This window comes from Mastigoproctus giganteus, chromosome 2, assembly GCF_048544385.1.
Source record: "Mastigoproctus giganteus isolate SK-2022 chromosome 2, ASM4854438v1, whole genome shotgun sequence".
NCBI lineage: Eukaryota > Metazoa > Arthropoda > Arachnida > Uropygi > Thelyphonidae > Mastigoproctus > Mastigoproctus giganteus.
In genome coordinates this window covers 30,666,969-30,689,391 of record NC_143576.1, presented here as the reverse complement: position 1 = coordinate 30,689,391, position 22,423 = coordinate 30,666,969, and the positions used below count along the sequence as shown (strand labels likewise).

The 22,423-nt window shown below is 38.2% G+C and overlaps 1 protein-coding gene across 1 annotated transcript; it reads right to left on the bottom strand.

Moving 5' to 3' along the window:
- Positions 1-563: 563 nt before the first annotated feature.
- LOC150089247 (neuronal acetylcholine receptor subunit alpha-3-like) lies at positions 564-22,220 on the bottom strand. The gene is made up of 6 exons (XM_090390402.1): positions 22,125-22,220; positions 18,494-18,657; positions 15,522-15,566; positions 12,377-12,486; positions 7,676-8,211; positions 564-1,145 (listed from the first exon to the last, which is right to left on the bottom strand). The coding sequence occupies exons 1-6, from the start codon at positions 22,171-22,173 to the stop codon at positions 817-819; spliced, it is 1,233 nt and encodes a 410-aa protein (XP_090246528.1). The 5' UTR covers positions 22,174-22,220; the 3' UTR covers positions 564-816.
- Positions 22,221-22,423: the final 203 nt, after the last annotated feature.

The window sequence follows — 22,423 nt, the reverse complement described above, 5'->3', positions numbered from 1 at the left end:
AACCTTCAGTTTTTGATTCACAGAAAAGAATGCTGGTGCTCATGATTTAATATAATTTGGAAATTACAGTACGCAATGATCATCCACGACTTAATTTTCGAAATGAACCACATGATAAAAGAGTGGTACAAAAATGTTTGATCTGGGCTGGATATCATCATTCTTCTCTTTCTTGGTGATTCCTTTCTACTTTTCTCTCTCTCTCTGGGTAGGTAGGGAATTTTTTTTTTTTTTTTTTTTTTTTTTTGGCTGGTGCAGCATAAGCCTCAGACTTCCTTGTACCAATAATAATAATAATAATAATAAAGACATAAATGACAATTCTGTTGGAACGTGTAAACATTTAGTTTTCGAATCAACTATAGCTGTGTAAAAGTGAAGTATGGAAAAGTTTTGGCAGAGTTACGTTGATAAGCAATCTTCAACATACTCAAAAGTACCGTCTTTGTTCACCAGAAATTTTAATATAAAATTCTCGGAAAAATTTTTTTTTGTTATTGTAGTCAAAGAAAATGAAGCCCATAATACACATGGTTAGATAAACAAATTATATTTATTGCGCTTATGTTTTTCCTCAAATTATGTCCATTAATAGCCGTTTGATTCCAAGCAGTACTATATTAACCACTGTAAAATCAGTATGCAAACATCATAAAAAAAACATTAACAAAACTGTGAAAGATCAATGTTATAAAATGGGTCTTCCTCCACCCCCCAATACCAAAATTTCAGTGGATATGAGTGACCAGAATGCTTGCTGTACAATATTACACATACTGTAGATTAAGAGCTGGTGGAAGCATTAAAGTGCGAAGCTTAAGGGATTTTATGGATTGCTATTAAAATGACAGAATATATCAAAAAGAGTAAACGGTCGGCAGCTGTAGCAACAAGGCACCATTCTTCTTGAGGAGAAGGTTGCTTTCCTACATTTTCATTGTCTTCTCGCAGCTGAACACGATCACCAGTTGTAGAATGAACATCAGGAGGACAGAGACAGAATATTCTTCCTACAACTCCCGCTAAAATATTTATAACAGCTGGAAATGGACGATATGGTCCGGTGATCCTTGCAATATTGATGATTAACACTTCCAACAGAAGTGCTGACGCGACAGTATACAGCGTGTTGGTCAAAGGCGAGACTGAAAAGAAATCATATATTAAACGAACGAACGTAACATTGACTTCAGTCATGAAAAATACAAAATATACTGTATAACTTGGAAAAAATTTGAGGAGGAATTGAAAAGTTACATACTGTTATTGTGCTCCAACAGCGCATGATAACAATAGGATTTTTACTTCTTTTTTTTTTTTTTTTTTTTGTGAATGCAGCATAAGCTTGATTCTTTGCATTATTTGGCCATTAAATTACTACTTCCGCCTGCTGACTATCATATTCTGGCGTATTCTGGGGTGGGCAGAGGTGACATATGCCCCAGCTCAACCAAAAATTTTAAATTAAAGAAAAAGAACGCAGGAGGCGTTCTAAAAAAACTCAAAAGCCTGGTTGCCCTGCCCCCCCCCCCCTTACGATGATACCGGGATACCCCACTGCTATCCTCTATATCCAGGAACTGTCTAGCATTTTTGAGTTGTAGCCAAATCTAATACACTATAGTTTACATCTTTTTCAAATGTCAAGAAAATAAAGGAAGCATATTAATGTGCTTCCACCTGGTGAATATCAGTAGGGTTTTTTTCCTCTCAGATGCCAAAATTTAATGATAAACATGTCTCTCTTAAAGGAACATTAAAAAATGCATTTAAAAAATATATAATACATTGTAGGTTAACTCCCTTTATAATGCTCTCGCTTTTAACACTCGCTAATGTTTAATGCTTCTAAATGGAAGGGAAACAGCCATTTGGGGAACAGAAATCCTGGCATCGCGTATAGGCTAATGGAAAAGGAGCTAAAAGTGGCTCAAGGCGAAAACGAATTAAGCATTATAATTCAATCTGACATGCAATTTTCCATGCGGCATAAACAAGCGGTTAGGAAGGCTTATCGTATCCTGTCTGGGATTTATAGGACCTTTATTAGTAGGAAGAAGGATGTCATTATCACTCTTCACAAGACGATGGTTAGACTGCATTTGAAATATTGTTCTTAAAATACATAGAACTTTTGGAGAAGGTTCAGAGAACTGCTACCAGATTGGCGATGAGTGAAAAGCGATTAGCATATGAAGAGCGACTTAGAAGGTAGGGGACTGCACAGTTTGACAACCAGACATCTAAAGGAAGATCAAATTGAGGTGTACAAAGAAGAGAGTGAGTAAACTGAATGAGGAAGGTTTGTTCGTCCTCGAGAGTGAGATATGAAACAGAGAACACAAATATAAAATCTCTGGGAATAACAAATTGGTCTCATGAAGTTCATATATGGACAGCGGTTGTCAAATATTGCAATAAGTTGCCTTACAAAGTGGTGGAGGCAGTGAGTCTGACTAAGTTTAAAGCAGAATTAGATGATTACCTACCTTGTAGGAATGTAAATAGTATTATGATTATTATTATATTATTTCTCCCTGATAGGATTTCACCCCGTGACAGGTACTGGTACCAAGTGCACAGGATGGTTGTTATGTCTGGTGTTACTGTTGGTCGAGGAACTCTCTGACTATCCTACGTGTGTTCAGGATTGCGACTTTCTGGAGTTCCTTGTACATGTTCTCTGGGAGGCCTATTGCCGATAAGCTGTCATGTAGGCACCATATCGGTGGTTGACACGATAATCGGGATGGTCATTATTTGTTGAAGACGCCACATCCCTTTAATCTCCTGTCTCAGGTTCGTGTACTTCCTAATCTTTTCCTCGTGGGTTTTTTGGAGATTTCCAGTGTTGGGCATCTCTATGTCAATCAGATAGGTAGCCTTTTCCTTCTCGACATGGGTCATGTCCGGTCTGTTGCGCAGGATTGTCTTGTCCGTTATTATGGCCCTGTCCCAGTACAGCTTGTCGGTTGGGGATCTCCAGTACGGCCTGGGGTTCGTACTTATGATGGGGTACACTTTCTTTGATCAACTAGTATTTCCTCGCTAGTTTCTGATGTAATATCCTGGCTACCTGATCGTGTCTACAAGTGTACTCTCTCTCTCTCTCTCTCTCTCTCTCTCTCTCTCTCGGCGTGCATCCTGAGGTGATCGTTTCTGAGGACGCATCATCGACATCAGTCAACGATACGACTTGGCCGTCGACTGACACTCCGGGTTCCTTTGTGATGTATTTTCCATAGTTCCTGGTGTTGATTACCAGTCCTTGAATAGCAAGCATGAATCCTTCAGTCTCGGGAAAGAGAGTCCCGCTCGTTAGACATGCATTGGAATCCATTTTACCCATGTGGTCTTGATGAAGGTCATTGTAGTGTCTGCCATGGACTGTCTTCTTTGCCCCTCTTTCTAGCTTCGTTTGTTCCATCTGGGCGGGAGGTTATTCGCACTCCTCGCTTAGGTTGAGTGGGTATGTCGCTTATCTACCTTCCTTATGGCCTGGTAGAACGCTGCTGTGTTTTTCTGGAAATAATCCTTCAGGTTAGCTATCGCTGTCTTTTACTTCTTGATGTGGTCTATTAGGCCACTCCCACATTCTTTACGAGCTATTTTCAGTAGCTCCACGGCTGACTTTGGATGGTGTTGGCAGGTCTTGGCCATCACTGTCCTTATCTTTCTCATGATATCCTCCAATTTATGAACCCAAAGGAGTTTGTTAGCAATGGGACTGCATAGGTGTTTAAGGCAGTGGGTGCGGGACTTCATGCGCAAATTGCGGTACAGTAAAACCAGACTCAGGTAATTCAACATACTTTTCCAGGCCTACTTTGTAAATATTATACACATTCACAAGTTTTCAAGGTGGAGTTAGGCTTATACCTGGGAGCCACCCTGATTAAAGAACACAGTTACACACACACACACACACACACACACACACACGAATGTTTAATGATATGTACAGAGCATCTCAATATATGTAAATATATCTTGTATAAAAATCATGTATATACACTGAGTGATCACTGAATTATAACCACCTACCTAATACTTCGTAGGTCCTCCTTTTGCTCTCCGTACAGCAGCTATCCGACGTGGCATTGATTCAATAAGATGTCGGAAGCGTTCGACACAGTCAGAAGGCAATTGACGATAGCGGAGACCACTGATACGTTGTTCCACATGCACCGGGACCATGTTCCTGCCAGTGAAACATGCCCCACACCATACAACCGCCTCCACCGGCCTGCACTTTTGATACCATGCATGATGGATCAAAAGCCTAATGTTGTTGATGCCAAATCCCTACACGACCATCCATGGTGTGGAGTAAATAACGTGACTCATTCGACCAGCACACCTTCTTCTGGTCTTCTAACGTCCAACTTGCATGCTCTTTGCACCAGGCGAGTCTTTTATGCTAATGAACCTTGGTCAGGAGAGGATGCCGTAGGGGTCGTCTGCTGGTATAGCCCATACGTGCGAGCTTGCGACGCATGGTCATGCCAAATATTGTTCCGGGTTGGCCCATATTGTATTGGGTGGTCAACTCTTCAACAGTGCTGCGCCTATTCGCCTGTACGAGTCGTCGGACCCAGCGCTCACCCCTAACATCAACCTTTCGCTGACCTTTGCAGTTTTTCCGTCAGTTCGTTGTTTGACCATTTTGACGCCAGTCCTGGTACACTTTCGGCTCTCGAATACCCCACCACTTCAGCCGTTTGGAAAATCGAGGCACCAGCTCGTCGAGCACCCACAATCTGTCCTTTATCAAAGTCCGATAAATTCTTCCTTTTACCCATCACGCTCGGAATTTTACTACCTACTGAACCACTGACACCTTATCTATGCTACGTAGGTCGACTTAACTCCTCACGTGGTCAACGGGTCGCATTCAGTTTCCATAGGCGTGGTCATAATTCAGTGATCACTCAGTGTACTTTGATGTACATAATCTTGAGACTGTATATTGTGTGTAATTAATAAATGAATGAAAACAAATAGGTGTTTATGGCTTTATCTGTGTTCCCTCCGCTCAGCTTTGCTTTGTGCAGGCTTCTGAGTCACTGATAGTATCTTTCAGTCAGGCAGACCTTGATCTCATTGTGATCTAACTGCTCAGCCTTCACCATACCTAGGTATTTGTAGGTCTCTCCCCCTGTCATGGCTTCCAGTCTATAGCTAGTAGTTTCGGCAGACTAATTTTTCCTGATGCAATCCGCAGGTCTTTCATTTTTCTAGACCAAATTACATCCTGATATCACTGCTGAATTCTTCAGTGATCCGGAGTAGTTGCTGGAGCTGCTTCTTCAGGTGGGAAAGAATGTACGGGGTTTTCCTTCGTTCTTTGAGGTTATATCGATACTTACTGTTGTTGAGCATGGTGGATAGCGGGTTGAGTGCTAGAAAGAATCACAGTGGGCTCAGGGCAACTCCCTGAAAGATTCCTCACCTGATGGGGTTCGGTTTGGTTGTGATATTCTAGACCTTGGTGGTGGTACTCCATTTCGCCATGATTGTTTCTAGAAAGTTTATCATTGTCGGAGTGAATTTGTAGGTCTTCAGAGTCTTTATTAGCCAGCTATGAGGCACGGAGTCGAAGGCCTTGTGGTAATCGATGCGTACAGCGGCGCTTCTTGTAGGCTTGCTGTATAACTATGGCATCAATGGTTAATTGCTCCTTGCATCCTTTCTGCTGTTCGGCCATGATGTTCTAGCTCTCCAGTTGGTCTGATATCTTCCTGGTTATGCAGCTGGTCAGCATCTTGTATATCGTTGGGAGACAGGTGATCGGCTGTGACATACCCGAGTGATCAGGAGTGCGAGTGCAGTAGCAGACGCTCTTTGAGTGGACCGGGGTTCAAGTCCGTGACTGCTAAATACAATTAACGTTTGTATTGATTTATTTATTGTAAACTCCACTGACCTGGTGGTCGTGCCGGACTATAAACAAGAATTTCGCCAGGTTTCTTGTATCTTCGCCTTTCGCCTTCAGATATGCGATTCCTTGAGTAAGAAACTCTGGTATTTTCTCTTGGCGACATCATTCAAGCCAAACAAAACCAAACTATTATATTAGGCCACCCGAATATATAAATTCATCTGCCGTGCATTGTGTATTATGTCTGTAAATTGCGTGTGTTCTATGGTCGATTTTGTCTGTTTTGTTGGACGAAAAACCAGAGTTTCTGAGGGGGGGAACCTTGCTATCCACGTCTGAGATCGACTGATGCAGCCACGGAGTGAAAAAAAGCCCACTAAAGTTCCTCGCGTCATCGACGGGATTCGAACCCGGGCCTTGTACCAGTAGTTATGGACATATTCTGTTCCTGGGGTTCGCTAGTTTTGGGAATTCCTGATCGACTGTTGTACTTCTTCCTGAATTTTCTATTTTCTCATCTCTTGTACGTCCTTGGTTTTCTTCCGTTCTGGTTCTATCCAGGGGCTCTCGACTGTTATGTCTTACTTCACTGTTCCATATGATCCCCCAGAACTCCCTCGATCGTCTTCTGCTCGGGTGGTCCTTTTCCATTTTTCTCATCATGTCTGATACAGACATGATGGAAAAAATAATGCTGCAGAAGGCTCTTTGGTTTTCGTCGAAGATTCGGTTGTTTATTTTCCTCTGGGAGCTCTCTTTGTATCGGCGTAGTCTCTTGCTAAGTGCGAGGAGGTTCTGCTTTAACTTGTCTAAGTATTCCTATTCTCTGATTTTTGGTCTCATGTTTGCTGTGAACGTTGGTCGTCTGCGCAGTAGCACAGTGGTATCGTCACCATCCTCTCCACACCAGGTTCGAATCCCTTCGATGACGCGAGGAACTTTAAATGGCTTTTTCACTCCGTTGAGTTAGTCAGTCTCAGGCGTAGACAGTAAGGTTTTTCCTCTCCCCAGAAACTGGTATTTTTTCGTCCAGCAAAACAGGCCAATCGACCAGAGAACACACGCAATTTACAGACACAAATACAGGTTTATGTAAGACATTACGGGTGACCTTACCTTAATATAATAATTTGAATTTTTTTTTTTTTTTTTTTTTTAGGACGTTGGTCGTTTGGGTCCTCCTCTACGGACTATCGCACATCTACGGGATGCAATCCTGGAGACATGGTACAATACCTCACTGAGTGACGACGGTACTGGAACCAAAAGGAAGAAGTACCCATTATTTGGTTATAACGTTTGACAGCCGCCATAGCCTGACCTGTATTCTGTTTCCTGACCTGTTTCTTGTATTCTGTCTATCTTGTGACCTCCTCTGACCGTTTGGTCGTCCCGGAGTATAAACAGAAAATTTATTTTATGTTCTGATAGGACAGTGTGTATTCAGGAGAAGCTATACGTTATTTAATGCATCAAACTTTAGCCTTAAATTCGTACAAGTTCCATCTTTGGCAGTGATGCATCTGTATCATGGCAGCCAGTGCTATGTTGCCATTTGAATAAAGTCCCTCTGTACCGTTTAGTTTGAAACCCAAAAACAATTAACCTTTGAGACTTTGAAACCCAAAAACAATTAATATAATAAAACAAATAATATAATATAATATATGATATTATATTGTATTGCAATTATTATTAATTTGGACCATTGCTCATAGGATATTTTAACAGAATTAAGCAATTAGCAAGTATGGTTACCGGCTATGTTCTTATAAGAAATACTATTATAATTACCTGCACGTGCATATGCTAATGGTGATTTCGTGGAGAGGACTATATAAAGCAGGCACATCGTCATGAGCAGTAGTGCAAATGCTCCCAGTTGTACTTTTCTGTCCGAATCCGGAGGCAACCAAAACATTGATAACGTGAGAAATATGGACACTATCAAAGGACTCCAGACAACTTGAAGATTTGCTGGAGGTCTTCGTTGCAATTGTAAACTGAAATGAAGTTTCACATAAGGTTCTTCACAGCAATTGTAGTAATTAACTATCCGCTCAGCAGTAGCATTCGTCAAGCTCCATATAGGATGGGTGTTTGAAAAGGCATTTAAATTAACGTTTTCGTGAAAAAGAAATAAGTCAATCGCATCGCCATCATGTGACCATGAGCCCACATCAATAGCACATGTCTGTTGATCTTCAGGGTAGTCATTGAACTTTAAGGAACAGGTTGTTGTTAGAGTGCCTGGTGGATTCCAGAAGATCTTTCCGTCTGGGTGAAGGAAAGCATTGGTATAGCCCGCAGGATCGATATTGCTGTAATGGCTGTCAGAAAAAACAAATGTTTTTTTGTTTTTTTTTTCCATATTACAAAAACATCAGCATCTTGCATTGCATAAAAATATTCTTATTACATATTAAGAACATAATTTTTACAACTGTAGCAGTTGTAGGTTTATTGTGTTTACTATAAAAGAACCATAACCATTCCTTCCCTGTTTTTTTTCCTTCACTTTTTTTTTTTTTGTTTTTGTAACGTTCTAGTTTTCTGTTTTGCTTTTTTGTGATATTTTATGTATATTCCCCAGAATTTAACAATATTATTACAGTAATATTATAGAATGCTGTTAGTGTCATATAACAAATGTTGGATTTTCCTGTTTATTATTAAATGTAAAAAAAATGTTAATCTCTAAATACAAAAGTTGATGACAAAAATTTCGAAAAATTTAATAACTGGGATGCCATTAAAAATAGAATTTATAATACGATATTCTGATTTGACCTTTTTCTGCATTTTTGCTTTGTCTTCTTTTTGTCTGCATACAGCTTTTCGTTATATCGTTCACAGTCATTTGGTTTAGAATGTTTCATGAGCTATTAGCTCACTCAGTAGCAGAACATTTCTGGATTTGCTAAATGATGCTTTCTATACCAAACGTGTTGGAAAGCAACAGCAGAAAATAATATTGTTAATCTGATTATCGGCAGTGATTTTAAATTTATGTTATTTGTTTTAGAACTTGCACAAAAGTAATTAAGTCCATGAGATGTGAGTCTATACTGTCTGTATTCTTAAATTGCATCAGTTCTGTGGTCAATTTATCTGCAATGTTGGATGAAAAATCCAGGTTTCTCAAAAGAAGGGAAAAAACGAACTCGCATTAAATTAATTAACTTAGCACAACGTGAAAAACAAGTCCATAAAACTTTCTTCCCTCAAGACGGAATTCAAATCTAGGGCTTTTCCGCATGCCGCGAGGAATTTTATTATTATTTTTTTTTTTTCACAGCATGGCTGGTTAGTTGGCGCGCGCGCACACACACACACACACACACACACACACACACACACACACACACACACACACACACACACACACACGCACGCACGCACACACACACACACACACACACACACACACACACACACACACACACCTCCGTAGCCAGATGGGAAGGAGCAGCAGTGCGTAGCACACGCTTCTTGATTATACCGGGGTTCGAGCCCGTCACCACCAAATACGGAGGATGCGGAAAGGACAGGGAACGACCACCGCATATCCCGGAGCAATATGGCCTTAGTTGCTAATGCTCCAAATAAACAACAAACAACAACTGGCGTTCAAAGGAAGTGCATCACTCCTTAAAATTGTAATTGTCGTCCAACGTAAGTATATGGCAATATTTTTTTACAGATTGCATCAGATTAGATTGACACGCGTACGTGATGATGTAATATTGCATCAGCTGTTACTTTCAGCTATACTGTATAAGCACGCGCTGCAATAGTTGCAGTCATTCCTTGCTTGTGTCAGGATGACGAGTTACGTGCAGTTGATGCTACGAAGAAAGAGTGCTGTTGTTGCTTTACGTGAGAAAAAATGTTCTTCCCGTCATATTGTTTATAGAGTGTCTTGTAATCAGTCGACAGTGAGTAAATTTCTTTCCAAACTCAAGAATACTGGTTCTGCTGATAGGGAAAAAAGAACAGGACGCAAAGACCCTTCGTGAACAAGTCTCTACGCCAAAACAGCACCGCGTTTTGAAGTGCTTATGCCTTAAAAACGGTAAAGCTTCTTCATTTGAGCTGAAAAGAGAATGGGAAGAACATACAGGAGTGGTAGCAAGTGCAGTAACAGTCAGTAGAAGCCTCTTCAAAAATGGACTTCAAAAAAAAAAGAAGCCCTTCCTCACACGAAAAATGAAAAAGGCGCCCGATTAATTTGGTGTAAGGAGCATGTCAAATGGATCCTCGAGCAGTGGAAGTCAGTTATTTTCTCGGATGAGAAGAAATTCAACCTGCATGGCTCTGATGGGAGACAAATGATTCGACGTACACGTGATGAAGAATACCATCCAGACTGTATGGTGTCTACAGTGAAATTCCCTACCAACCAAATGATAAGGAGGTGCATTTCGTATCGTATATTCGTATTTCGTATTTTATAAAACGTTCCGTAATTCCCAATGGATACCTGGCTATATTGGAAAGCAAATTGCTGCCAACCATTAGAGACCATTTCAACCTGCCAATTAACTGCATCTTTCAGGATGACTCTGCTCCTTGTCATCGGACGAAAAGTGTAAGTAGACACTTCTGTAGTTACTTTCTGCGTTAGAGGTTCGACAGTAATGTGTTTACATTTGTTACAGGTGAAAAAGTGAAGAACGGTCCATTACAACTCTTAGCTGGCCAGGAAACGGCGCGGGGCATCGTGTGGAATCTGCAGTTGCCAGAAAGAAACCAAAGACCCTTCGTGAACTTCATTATTCGTATTTGGAACCACGAACTAGCAGTTGATTATCTTCAGTAATTGATCTTGTCAATGCCTCGACGGTGTGGCGTTGTCATCAAGGCCAGAGGCGGTTCAACTAAATATTAATTTGCACCTGGTAAATTTTTCATTTTGTTCTCCATTTAAAATGATAAACCAATGAAAACTGAGGGCTTCTGATAACATTTCAGCCACAATTGTCATGTTTACAAAACGTATTGTACAAAATTTGCAAATGCTCATTTTGGAATATTTTGAGAGACCTGTCAAATATTACTTAGCTTTGCCTTAACTGTTAATAAATATCTTTTGTTTATATTTCTATTTGTAATGCTAGTCATTAATGTAAGATACCACCGCGAAAAAGGGTTAGAAATGCGAAATTCCTAAGTGATGCGCTTTCTTTGAACACCAGTGTACATGGAGCAATATGGCCTAAGTCGCTGATGCTCTTAAAGCCCTACAAAGGGTAGCACAGTTGTTATAATCATCATCCATCTCCCCACCGGGTGGAAAAGAGTTGAGTTTGAATCCCTTGAGGTCAATGACTCGAGAAATTTTTACGGGTTTTTCACAAAGTAGCTGAGTTAGTCGGTCTCAGGTAAGGGTAACATGGTTTTTTTTTCAACCGAAAACTCGAGTTTTTCGTCCAGCTAACAATAAATTTAACCCCAGGGGCTCACATCTAGTGAGTATTGGCTTGGCACACCCAGGATCCTGAGCTGGATATCATCATTCTTCTCTTTCTCCGTCTCTCTCTCTCTCAGGGTAACTCGGGAATTTTTTTTTTTTTTGGTTAGTGCAGCATAAGCCTCAGGCTTCCTTGCACCATATGGCTAATAATAATAATAATAATAAATCAACCACAAAAATTTACTGAGTTGTTGATGCCCCTAAAATCCTACAACAATCACCATTCAAAATCAAAGTTGCTTTAATGACCTGTATTTAGCATAGTATACTGCACACCGGTGTGCTTAAAAGGACGTAGCAAGATCTGGAGTATTGTAAATACTTAAGTTCTCCAATATATTCAGTATATTTGGATATATTCATGACTGGAGTACAAATATCCATTATGCCACTAGCGTTCCGCATAGTAAAGTTTACACCATTATGTTAATAAATTGATAGATACTACATTATTATATATCATGTTGTAAATTAAGTAATTTATTATTAAAATGATGCAATTTAAAGGACTGCAACACCTCAATGCCAAACACTTCAACAATTCTGACTATGTTTCGGGAACTGGCTGTTTCCCGTCTCCGGGCCTGTTAACGTGATACTGGAGTGGAGTTTCTTGGTCCGGTATTCTCCAAGCCCAGTCGTCCCCAACCGGACGAGAAAAAACTCCACTCCACTCCACTATCACATTAACAGGCCTGAAAACAAGAACAGTGAATTCCTGAAACGTAGCCAAAAATTGTTTAAGTGTTTGGCACTGAAGTGGTTCAGTCCTTTAATCATTTCAACAATAAATTAATTAATCCATCATGTGATATGATAGTGTAGTATCTATCAATTCATTAACATAATAATGAACAATCACGTAGACCCGCTCTTCCAAGTAAATAAAGTTTACACGTTTCGAAGTTTAAAAAAAAATCTAAGATTAGATGCATTTTATGATTTCTATAAACATGATAATTGTCAGCGAACATGAATGAGTCCTATTGGCTACATTTCTTAGCTATAGATATCATTACCTGTTGTAAATGGTAAGGTCTGGTTTCCAGATTTCATGCTCTGCTACGTTGATGCGGTTTATACCTCCATAGTCAAGCGGATTATATTTCAGTCGCTCATCAGTCCAGATCTAGAAAACGAAAGAAAAACACATATAATGCAAAAAATAATAAGGGGCTTTATTCTTATGAAACGTAGGAAAATAAGAAACACAAGGTAATTCTGAAATTTGAAATGCGAGGCATTCCGTTTTTTAAATGGTACAGGACAGAAATAAAATTTCATTATGGTTTTAATGAAAAGCATACCAAAGCAACATTTGTTTCTAGTGTCGCTTGTAAATGATAAAACAGCACGGACCTCACTTATTTAGGCTGATTAATGTGATTGTTTAAATATTTCGACTATAGCTAACATATAGTTGAGCAAGAGGTGAGCAGGTAGGTCCTTCAGCCATTCCTTAACTCCACACAACTATCAATAAAAGATCGACAATCACCAATCATTTGGCATGCTAGTCAGAATTCAGGAAGTCTTCGGCAACAAATCCCAAATTGACGTCAACTTCCTTGACATCAAGTCTAACTTTGATAAAGTCACTGTTCCGACTGTTCTTAATATTCCACAAATTTATTTCGACGTCAATGGAAATATTCTTCTAATCTTGGCAGCCAACCTTCAGAAAAGGCAGCTTTTAGTCGTCCACCAACAATTCCTGCATGAATATACCACTTCGGGAGAAGTTCTACAAGGAGTTCCCTCCGCCTTGTTGTTTGCAATCGCAATTGAGTCGTTCCTTTCCAATCATCCCGATAATCTATCACCTCAAGATCCTTATATATTCTGATGACCCAAAACAAGTCTCCAAAAACTCGAGACGGTACCCAGCTGTTGTTGAAATGAGTCTGCTTCAACTCATTTGGCCTCAGAAAATCAGATAACATAATATTTACTGAAAAAATTAGAATGGCATAACTATCCAAATTAATAAAATTCAAACAGGAAAATTCCGGCACATATACAATGCCGAAATAATGATATAGGACTGCAGGGGATACTACTATCTGTCATACGGCAAAATGTTAAATAATATACTCATGGATGCATTCATGAGACTTCATGTATCCATCCATAATTTTGTCTTCTGCCCCCCCCCACCTAGTGATCTGCCCAGAGTTCCACAACATTAAATAACAGATTATTTGATGGTTAAATAATGTTACTCAGAGTCCACCAACCGTCTCCAAGTAAGTGATGCTTACCAACCAGAAAGTCGTCCCATGATAACTTGTTGCTGCTAGGAACCTTACTGCCTCGTCTCAACTCATGATGCGGAAGATCGATATCCCTGATATATCCAGAGTTCTGATGGAACCTCAAGGAGAAGGATGGAAACCTTCTCTGGGTGTTGTACTTGTAACACCCAGTCGCGTTCTAAGCTAAATAATCTTGAACATTTTTTCCCAACTAATACAATTCCCCTGTGCAACTGTTTATCAAAAAATTATTGATTCCATAAATGAAAATTAGATTAAAACTCAACACAAAATGAAATTAATAAATAAATTCACTAAACACAAAATATCGTTTTAAGTAAAATTTAAATTGAGAACAAGTGTTCCTAATTAAAAAAATCAATATTTGCTAATATATTATTCACACTATAGGGGACTATCTCCATATCTATTTAGTGACATACATGATTCCTGGAATGTCTCAATTAATCGTTAACAGATTACAAATTATTAATCAAAACTTTAAGATTATTATAATTTTTCATAAACAGTTGCAATTTCGTTTTTTTAGTTAGTAAAAGGATTTTATATTTTAACAATGTCAACATTCTTCACATCAGTGTTTTCCTATTGTCCTAACTTTCTTTTCTAACATAAAACCAACGTTCTAATGGAAGTTGAGTTCAGATTTATGATTCATTTTAATGAATATAATAATATATGGATTATAGATTAGATCGTATTTCTCTCCGCCTCCTTTTTTTGTTTTGAAAAACTTAATGTCTTTAGTATTTTATTTAAATACTTCTGAGAAGCCTTTCTTACAGAACAATAACAACTACTTAGAACGGAAAATAATTTTAAAAAGAGCACGTGGGGCATTTTTTTGCTTTTTGTTAACCTAAAATGGCATTTCACTTTCTTAAAATTCCGAAACTGTTACACAGAATCTGCCTTCAAAAGTATACAAACCAAAGAAGATCAAGGTTAAAGCTAAATGGGTTGGGCAAAATCTATGTTGTTGTTTGTTTCTGCTACAAGGCAATCAAGGCTATTATGCATCAGTGAATTGTGTGTGTAAATTGCATGCACCTTGTATTCGGTTTGCCTGTTTTAGTAGATAACAAATCCAACTTTTGTAGGGAGGTAACCTGTAACCCTCGCCCAAAACTGACCAACTTGCCACAATGTGAATAATTCCTTTCGTAAAAACTGTCTTGTCTCTCGACGAAATGTAGTCCCATGCCTTTTCCACAGGGCGTGAAAGAGCAATCATCGCAACCACAGCACTATCAGCGAGGACATGCGTTTGTTTCTTGCTTTTGCTAATTCTTGTAGCATTAAGGATATTTTGTAAACATTTCCTAATTCTTGTATTTCATTAAGGAATACAATAACTATCCTAAATTATACAAAAAGTTCCATGTCTCAAAAACACTTAATACGTTAGTGCATTTGCTATGAAAGTTAAAATATCATCCAGATTGATATTGGAGACATAAGCGTAATTAAAAATTTCCCATTGACATTACTGAATATCATAAAACCATGTTTAGTATACATGTTAACAACAATCCTTTTTAAAATCTGCAAAAAAAAAATCTTATCCTTATACTTCAAGAAAAAAAAAACATTTGTGGATACTCTTTCTTGTACAACGAGATAATTTTGATAATTCTGTTCTACAAGCTCTTAATGGCCAGGAATGATTGTTTATACCTTGAACCCATACATTGAATTCCCATAAATTTAAAGTTTTATTGAGATTTAAATCGTAAAGCATAAAGCACCAATCCTGCTAACAGACAGAGTTCACAATTGTTTATTATTCCCCAAATACTTTAAATATTTAATAGTAATAATTATAACTAAATATATGAAATTCTTATTCATGATTGAATACAAAAAATGAATAATTTTCAAAACTTACCAGTATAAACAAAACATCCATAATCATAACACTCTCCAGTTCATCCTAAAAATAATGAAATCAGATTAATATCGCCGTCATTATGCTTATGAAATATCGTGCAGAATCAGCTTTTTGAACAAATTTAAAAAGGCACGTTTTTGCAAAATTGGTTAGCCATTTCTTTTGTGTCAATAAATTACAACACCTCTAATATTATGGTCTCTTAGCATTCCATATAAAACAACAATAACGTCATTAACAAAATACTTACTTTTTACTTATTTTTAAAAGTTTGGTGATGAATTCTGCTCCTCTCTCTATTTTGTTACGAGTGGACTAAATTCTCCCCTCCTGTTTAAATGTTCCTACCCCTCATTTAATTTTTTTATGTCAATTAATCTTTATTGATTTACACTGAAAGGACAGAATTGATGGGATACCTGGTTCCTGGGCAATGCCACGCTCTCACCTCTCTCGCTATTGGACGAACCCACCGCTTGGCAGGTATATACACACGCTGCATTCACGTAGATGATAATTCGATGTCAGTATGGATAAACGTTGTGAGTTAACCGACTTTGAAAGAGGGATGATAGTGGGTGACTGACGCATGGAAGAGTTGGTACAGGTCACTCTATCGAAGAGTTGGTACAGAAATTGCACTAACCGTTCGACAATATCAAGAGTATATCTGAACACCCCGTTTCGGGAATAACATCTCATTGTGGACAAAAAAATTATTATTTATTATTTTAGGGTTGCCCGTAATTAAATACATTAACCCGTATTTGTGTCTGTAAATTGCGTATGTTCTATGGTCGATTTGCCTGTTTTGCTGGACGAAAAAACCCCAGCCACGGAGTGAAAAAAGCCCATTAAAGTTCCTCGCGTCATCGACGGGATTCGAACCCAGACCTTTTCCACCCGGTGTGGGGAGGACGGTGACGATACCACTGTGCTATCCGCGCAGACCATCTCATTGTGGACAGTGCTGTGGGTGGAGAAAGGTGATGGAAGAACGCGGCCGTCAACGTCTGTACCACATTGTTTCAGGCAAGTGGCATAAATCACAGCCGACTTCAAAGAGGGAGGTGCCAGAAACATCTCCACCAAGACCATCAGGCGATCATTAGCTGCAATAGGTTATGGGAGACTCCGAACTATGAGAGTCCCATTGCTAGCATCACGACACAGGGCCCTACCTCAACTGGGCGAAAAGAACATCGGCACTGGGCCTTGGATGATTGCAGCCGGGTCTCCTGCTCCGATGAGTTCCATTTCCAGTTATTTCGAGCAGATGGGAGGGTCCGTATCTAGCGGAAACCGCACGAAGCTATGCACCCATCATGTTCAGGCAGGTGGACGGTAGTAATGGTCTGGGGCATGTTCAACTGGACAAGTTGTGACCTCCTGTACGTCTTGATGCATCTCTGAACGGTCCAACTTAAGTGTCCATCCTTACAGGCCATCTGCATCCCTTCATGGTCATCGTGCATACACAGGGCAATGGACTCTTCCAGCAGGACAATGCGCCTCCCCACAGAGCCGTGGTGACTAGAACATGGTTCGAAGAACAATCTGCAGATTTTACCATTATGGAATGGTCAACTCGTTCACCTGACACGGACCCTGTGGACATCTTTGGGAGGATGCTGTGGAAAGGTTCGTTCGAGCTTTGGATCCTCCACCCAGGAATGCAACAGAATTATAGACAGCGGTGGAGCACACATGGATGGAAATACCTGTGGAACGCTTTTGTGAACTAGTGGGCTCACCGCCTCGCCGTTTAACTGCCCTTATCTGGGCGAAAGGTGGGCCTGCCCGTTACTAGGGAAGTATCCCATGATTTCTGTCTACTCAGTGTAATTACCTTCCTGTTTTTTCTCTTTTAAGACCTACTTATTAATAAATCTATACGAAACCGTATTCACTAGTATTCTTCCAGTTTAAAAGGAAAACAAGCTATTTTAAGTAAATATTACTCAAAAGTGTGGTTTAAAGATACCAAAATCTCCTCTCGTAACTAGGGCAGAAAAATCCACATAAGCCTTATTACTAGATAACTAGCGATTTCCGCTGGGAGGTCAGATAGGGTCAGAGAAGTTAGCTCGCTCATATAGATAAAGAAGAAGAAGCTCAAGAAAGAGTCTCAAGAGAGGAAAATGCTAGCGCAAACGCGGAAGAGGGATAGAAACCATGATGCTCACGTGAGTAAGGAATACTTCTAACATGTAACAAGCATTCATATGCATTAGATATCACTCTTCCATTCCTAAAAAGGCAATGCAGAGCATTTGTTTGTACATTCTCAGCGAGATTCAGACATACCAGGACGCGTGTCGTGGTCACTTTACTTTATTTCTCTATCACGTGTTGTCCAAGTGTGTGGGACATGAATCCTTACCTCAACATCCAATCAGATGCCGGAATTGCCCAAACATTTTGGGAGAATTACGGACATAAAAGCGGGCCAATTGTGAGACCAGTGAGGACGAGTGGAGGCAAGACTAGTGCAGACAAGTCAAGAGCCAGTGAGCCCAAGCCATCGGTGATCAAGCCGCCAAGTAAGTGAAGGTAGCCTTCAAATGATGCATCCAAAAGGATTTTATGAACAGGATATAAAGAATAATAATTTTCGTTTTCATTTGATTCATCCTTATACCATATGACAGCGGCGGTTCTCAAACTGTGCGTCGCGACACCCTGGGGAGGCGCCATTATGGAGCGTCATGGACGATGTAAACGTATAATAAATTTCCGCCTGCTGGTCAAAAAATCATTAATCCGTTCCTGATTCTGGATAACAGGTGCTACTTTTTTTTCCTTTTTTTTTTTTAATCTTAAATGATAGGTTATTAATCCTAAATAAAATATAAATCAGCACAGAATTAATGATACTCTTAATTTAATTGATTTCTATATATCTGTGATTTATTGGGGTAATAAACATCTTACTGTATTACTAGCTATTAAAAGGTACTGTCTCTTACCAGATATAACAGATGTAGAGGAACGATTGATTCATGCACAATCGTTGTATTGCTGTGATGTTTCACTGGACGAGTTTCTTTATTATAGTTTTTGAACAGGTTATCTCGAAGACGCTGTACGGTAGACAACCATTCTTCGTTCTGTGTGGCAGTTCCTTGTACAACTGAAATATGGAAACAAACACCCTGAAAATTACTAGATGGCAAGATTAAATCAGTCTAACTTCCATTAATAGATATCATTAACTAATAAGAAGCTTTAAGTATGACTGATAGTGCTTACTTTCCGCTTCTTTCAACGTGGCGAATAATGGAATCTCTTTCAATAATTTTTCAAGATGGCTGATCCAAATGAGAGCTGTCTCGCTGAGGTACCCTAAGAATTCCCCTTTCCAAGCACAGTAAATTTGTTTTGCATCGGACTAGACTGAATGGTATACTAAATAGTGGTACTGAGTGGCCGCCAACTCATATGGCAGCTACGCAGATGGACCTTAGTACCTTCTCGTTCAGAATAAATTTGGTTTGGATTCCTGGTGGGAGGGAAGCACACTAACATGTTAATCTTCGGTTTGCTTTCTGTTTTTGGATTATGTTATGTTACATGCATTTGAGCAACTGAGCAATGAAACATGAGTATACCGTCTGGATATTGCAGATAGGAGGTATTTTCCGGGTTTCTTCAAGGCTTTTAATTTTTTTTCCGGGTTTCTTCAAGATCGTAGATCTTGAAGAAACCTGGAAAAAATATATATACAGTATATAAAAAGAAAAAAAATTGAGACCTGAGAGTATCTGTCTGCTGTAACGCAGTATTTAAATGCTAAAGTGGCGTTTTCATTTTCGTAATCAAGATACTCAGAGAAATGCTGTACCAAAATATTATTTATCATTCAAATTTAAATTTACTGCTCACTGAGGACAAAGCGAAAAATGAAAATCTTTATACACATAAAAATACAAATTAAAAATAGACAAGTGAATAAAAATTATTCGCGTGCCATTGAAGAAATAAGTAGCTTCATACTTTTTCTCTCTCTGGTAGAATTTCGCACTTATGGACGATTTGATTTCATTGTGCAACCTAGGTTCACGTAATGGAGATTTGTTTGCTGAAGAGAGAAGAAAGAGAAATTAATTGAGAATAACTCGTAATTTTTCATCAGTACAGAAAAGGCTCACTTTTTTTCATCAGTATGCAGAGGGAATAATTATTTAAAAATTAAATAAGGTTTTGAATATTAAAATTATTAATAATCATTTCAATCTCATTTTCGAATTAAAAAAAGGTTGCTGAAGATCATGTGAGGATCTTCAGCAAAGTTCAAAAATCTCGTGGTGGGGACTGGGATATATAGCTTCGTCCTGGTTTTATGTTTCCCCTATTCTACGTAGACTAAATCTCTTCTTTAACAAAACAATAAAAATAATAATAATAATAAATGACAATTAAAAGAGACAATCCTTACTCTTTTAATTTCAAATAAATGTAACCATATATTAAGTGAATTCGAGGGCATTAGAAAATTACGGTTATTTGGAAATTAAATACTGTATTTTCAAGAGAATTAATATATTTATTACCAAAAAGGAAAGGAATTAGAAAGGAATTTCATAATTGAAATGTTTTATTGAAATATATATTATTATTATTATTATTATTATTATTATTATTATTATTATTATTATTAGCCGTATGGTACAAGGAAGCCTGAGGCTTATGCTGTACCAGCCAAAAAAAAAAAAAAAAAAAAAATTCCCCGAGTTACCCTGAAGGAGAGAGAGAGAGAGAGAAGTATAAAGGAATCACCAAGAAAGAGAAGAATGATGATATCCAGCTCAGGACCAGATGTGAGACCAGATGTGAGCCCCCGGGGCTCACATCTGGTCAGTATTGGCAAACCCAGGTATGGGATATAAAGCGACATGACCGTTCAGGGATTCCCCTGAGGGGAACCCAACAATTTCAATAGGTAGTTACACTCGCGGACAAACGACATGTTGGGTCATAGCTTTAAATAGTTGAATCAAATCGCAAAATGTGGGCTCAAAAGAGTTGGAAAGCGTTGTAAAAATTGTTTTACCTAAAGAACTGCTTCGCAAAATAGGCACACAAGAAGCATATGATGAGGAGGTATTGAATTTCGACTCTAATTTAGATTTTCAGATATTTACTTTATATTAAAAACAGAAAATAAATAACTTTTTATGTATAATATATATATATATATATATATATATATATATATTTTTTTTTTTTTTTTTTTTTATGAAAACCCCAAACACGAAAGGTATCAAAACCTATAGTGCTTAGTACCGTGCATGGGTTGAAGGAGAAGTATTGGGGGGAGGGGGATGCTGGAAACTTTGCTCTAGAGACTAAACATGGGTTTCACCACTTCAAGCCTCCAATAAGCAAAGTGGTGGTATTTCACCGGTTGATGAAAGTCATCTACCACCCTTTTTAAATCCGTACAAAAAATGAAGGTTAAATCCTATTAATGGGTGCCATAAAAAATATATGCTTAAAAAAGTTAGAAAATTTTTTTAACAAATAAAAAATTATCAAAAATTCAATTGAAACTTTCAAAATACAAAAAAAAATTTACCTTTCTAATTTATTTATTTCTAAAATAAGGTAATTAAAGAATTTTTCTTTAGAAAATTTTCTTCTAAATAGAAACTCATATAGATAACCTCTAGTAGACTATCCTGTGTTCCAAATTGGTATTTTAATTTTCTTTTGGCATGTAACCAAGTGTTTTTCAATATTTTGAGTAAGAGCACTTGAATCATCTGGAGAAACAAAATTATAGCGATAAAGAACCTCATCATGGGTATAATTAATGTCTCAGTAGAGATCTTTATATGCAGGCCATCCATCACTGATGATTCTTGTACCTGGCAATATTCTTTCTCTTATAGAATAATAGAGTTGTTTTATCTCTATTTTCTACCGGAACTAAAAAAAAAACATCCTTTGGTAATTCTTTCGAATGCACAAAAACCCATTGTGTTCCTATTAATCGTCCTCTATTATATTCTCTTTTGAAAAATGCTGATTCATCAATTTCAACTTCGATAGATATTCCATTTTCTGATATTCCCCCTAGTTAACTAACTGAATCAATTATTGATATCATTCAGATCTCCCTCAGATCTTTGCATTTTTCAATAACAGTGTTTTTATTGATATTTAAATCAAGAGCAGTGCGATCTTGAGACCAATCTTGGGACCAGAAGTATAGAAATAATAAATTTTGAGATAACGATTATCTACTATCATCAAAAAATGATTTATGTCTAATACTCTTCGTTTTACGGTAAGTTTCCTACAACCCCATCTAAACATATCAGTTTTACATTTACTTTTTGTAAGCCACATTTCAAGATTGCAAACTTCACAAAAATCTGTATTTTGCAAAACGTGATTTTTCGCCAACCAAGAAATCAAGTGATTAATATTGCCACTGCATAAATTCATCAACTCCGTTAAACGGTGGTTGTTATTTTTGACTCCTTCCTCAGAATAAACTGCATTTGATATGCAATTTGGAAGCAGAAAGAAACACACACACACACACACACATACGCTTATAAAAGCTTAATGTAAAAATGAAAATTTCCTTACCAAAGCACAAAGCTGACAACAGGAGGCATAAAATGGAATTTTCCATCATGGGACTAGGGCGTCCTCATATGTGTTCGCCCATATCAAGCGTTTTTTTTTATTGAACTGAGAAACACAAGCGCGTTCAGTGATTCACGTGACACCAGCTGACAAGGTGACTGTTTCATGTTAGCGATTATTAGAAAAGGAGTGCTAGTCAAGAAAGAAGAAAAGATATAGTTATAATTAATAATAAATGCTTGTACTTTATGGTACAAGCAAACGTCTAAAATTAAAAGATATAGATTTGTAACGAGAAG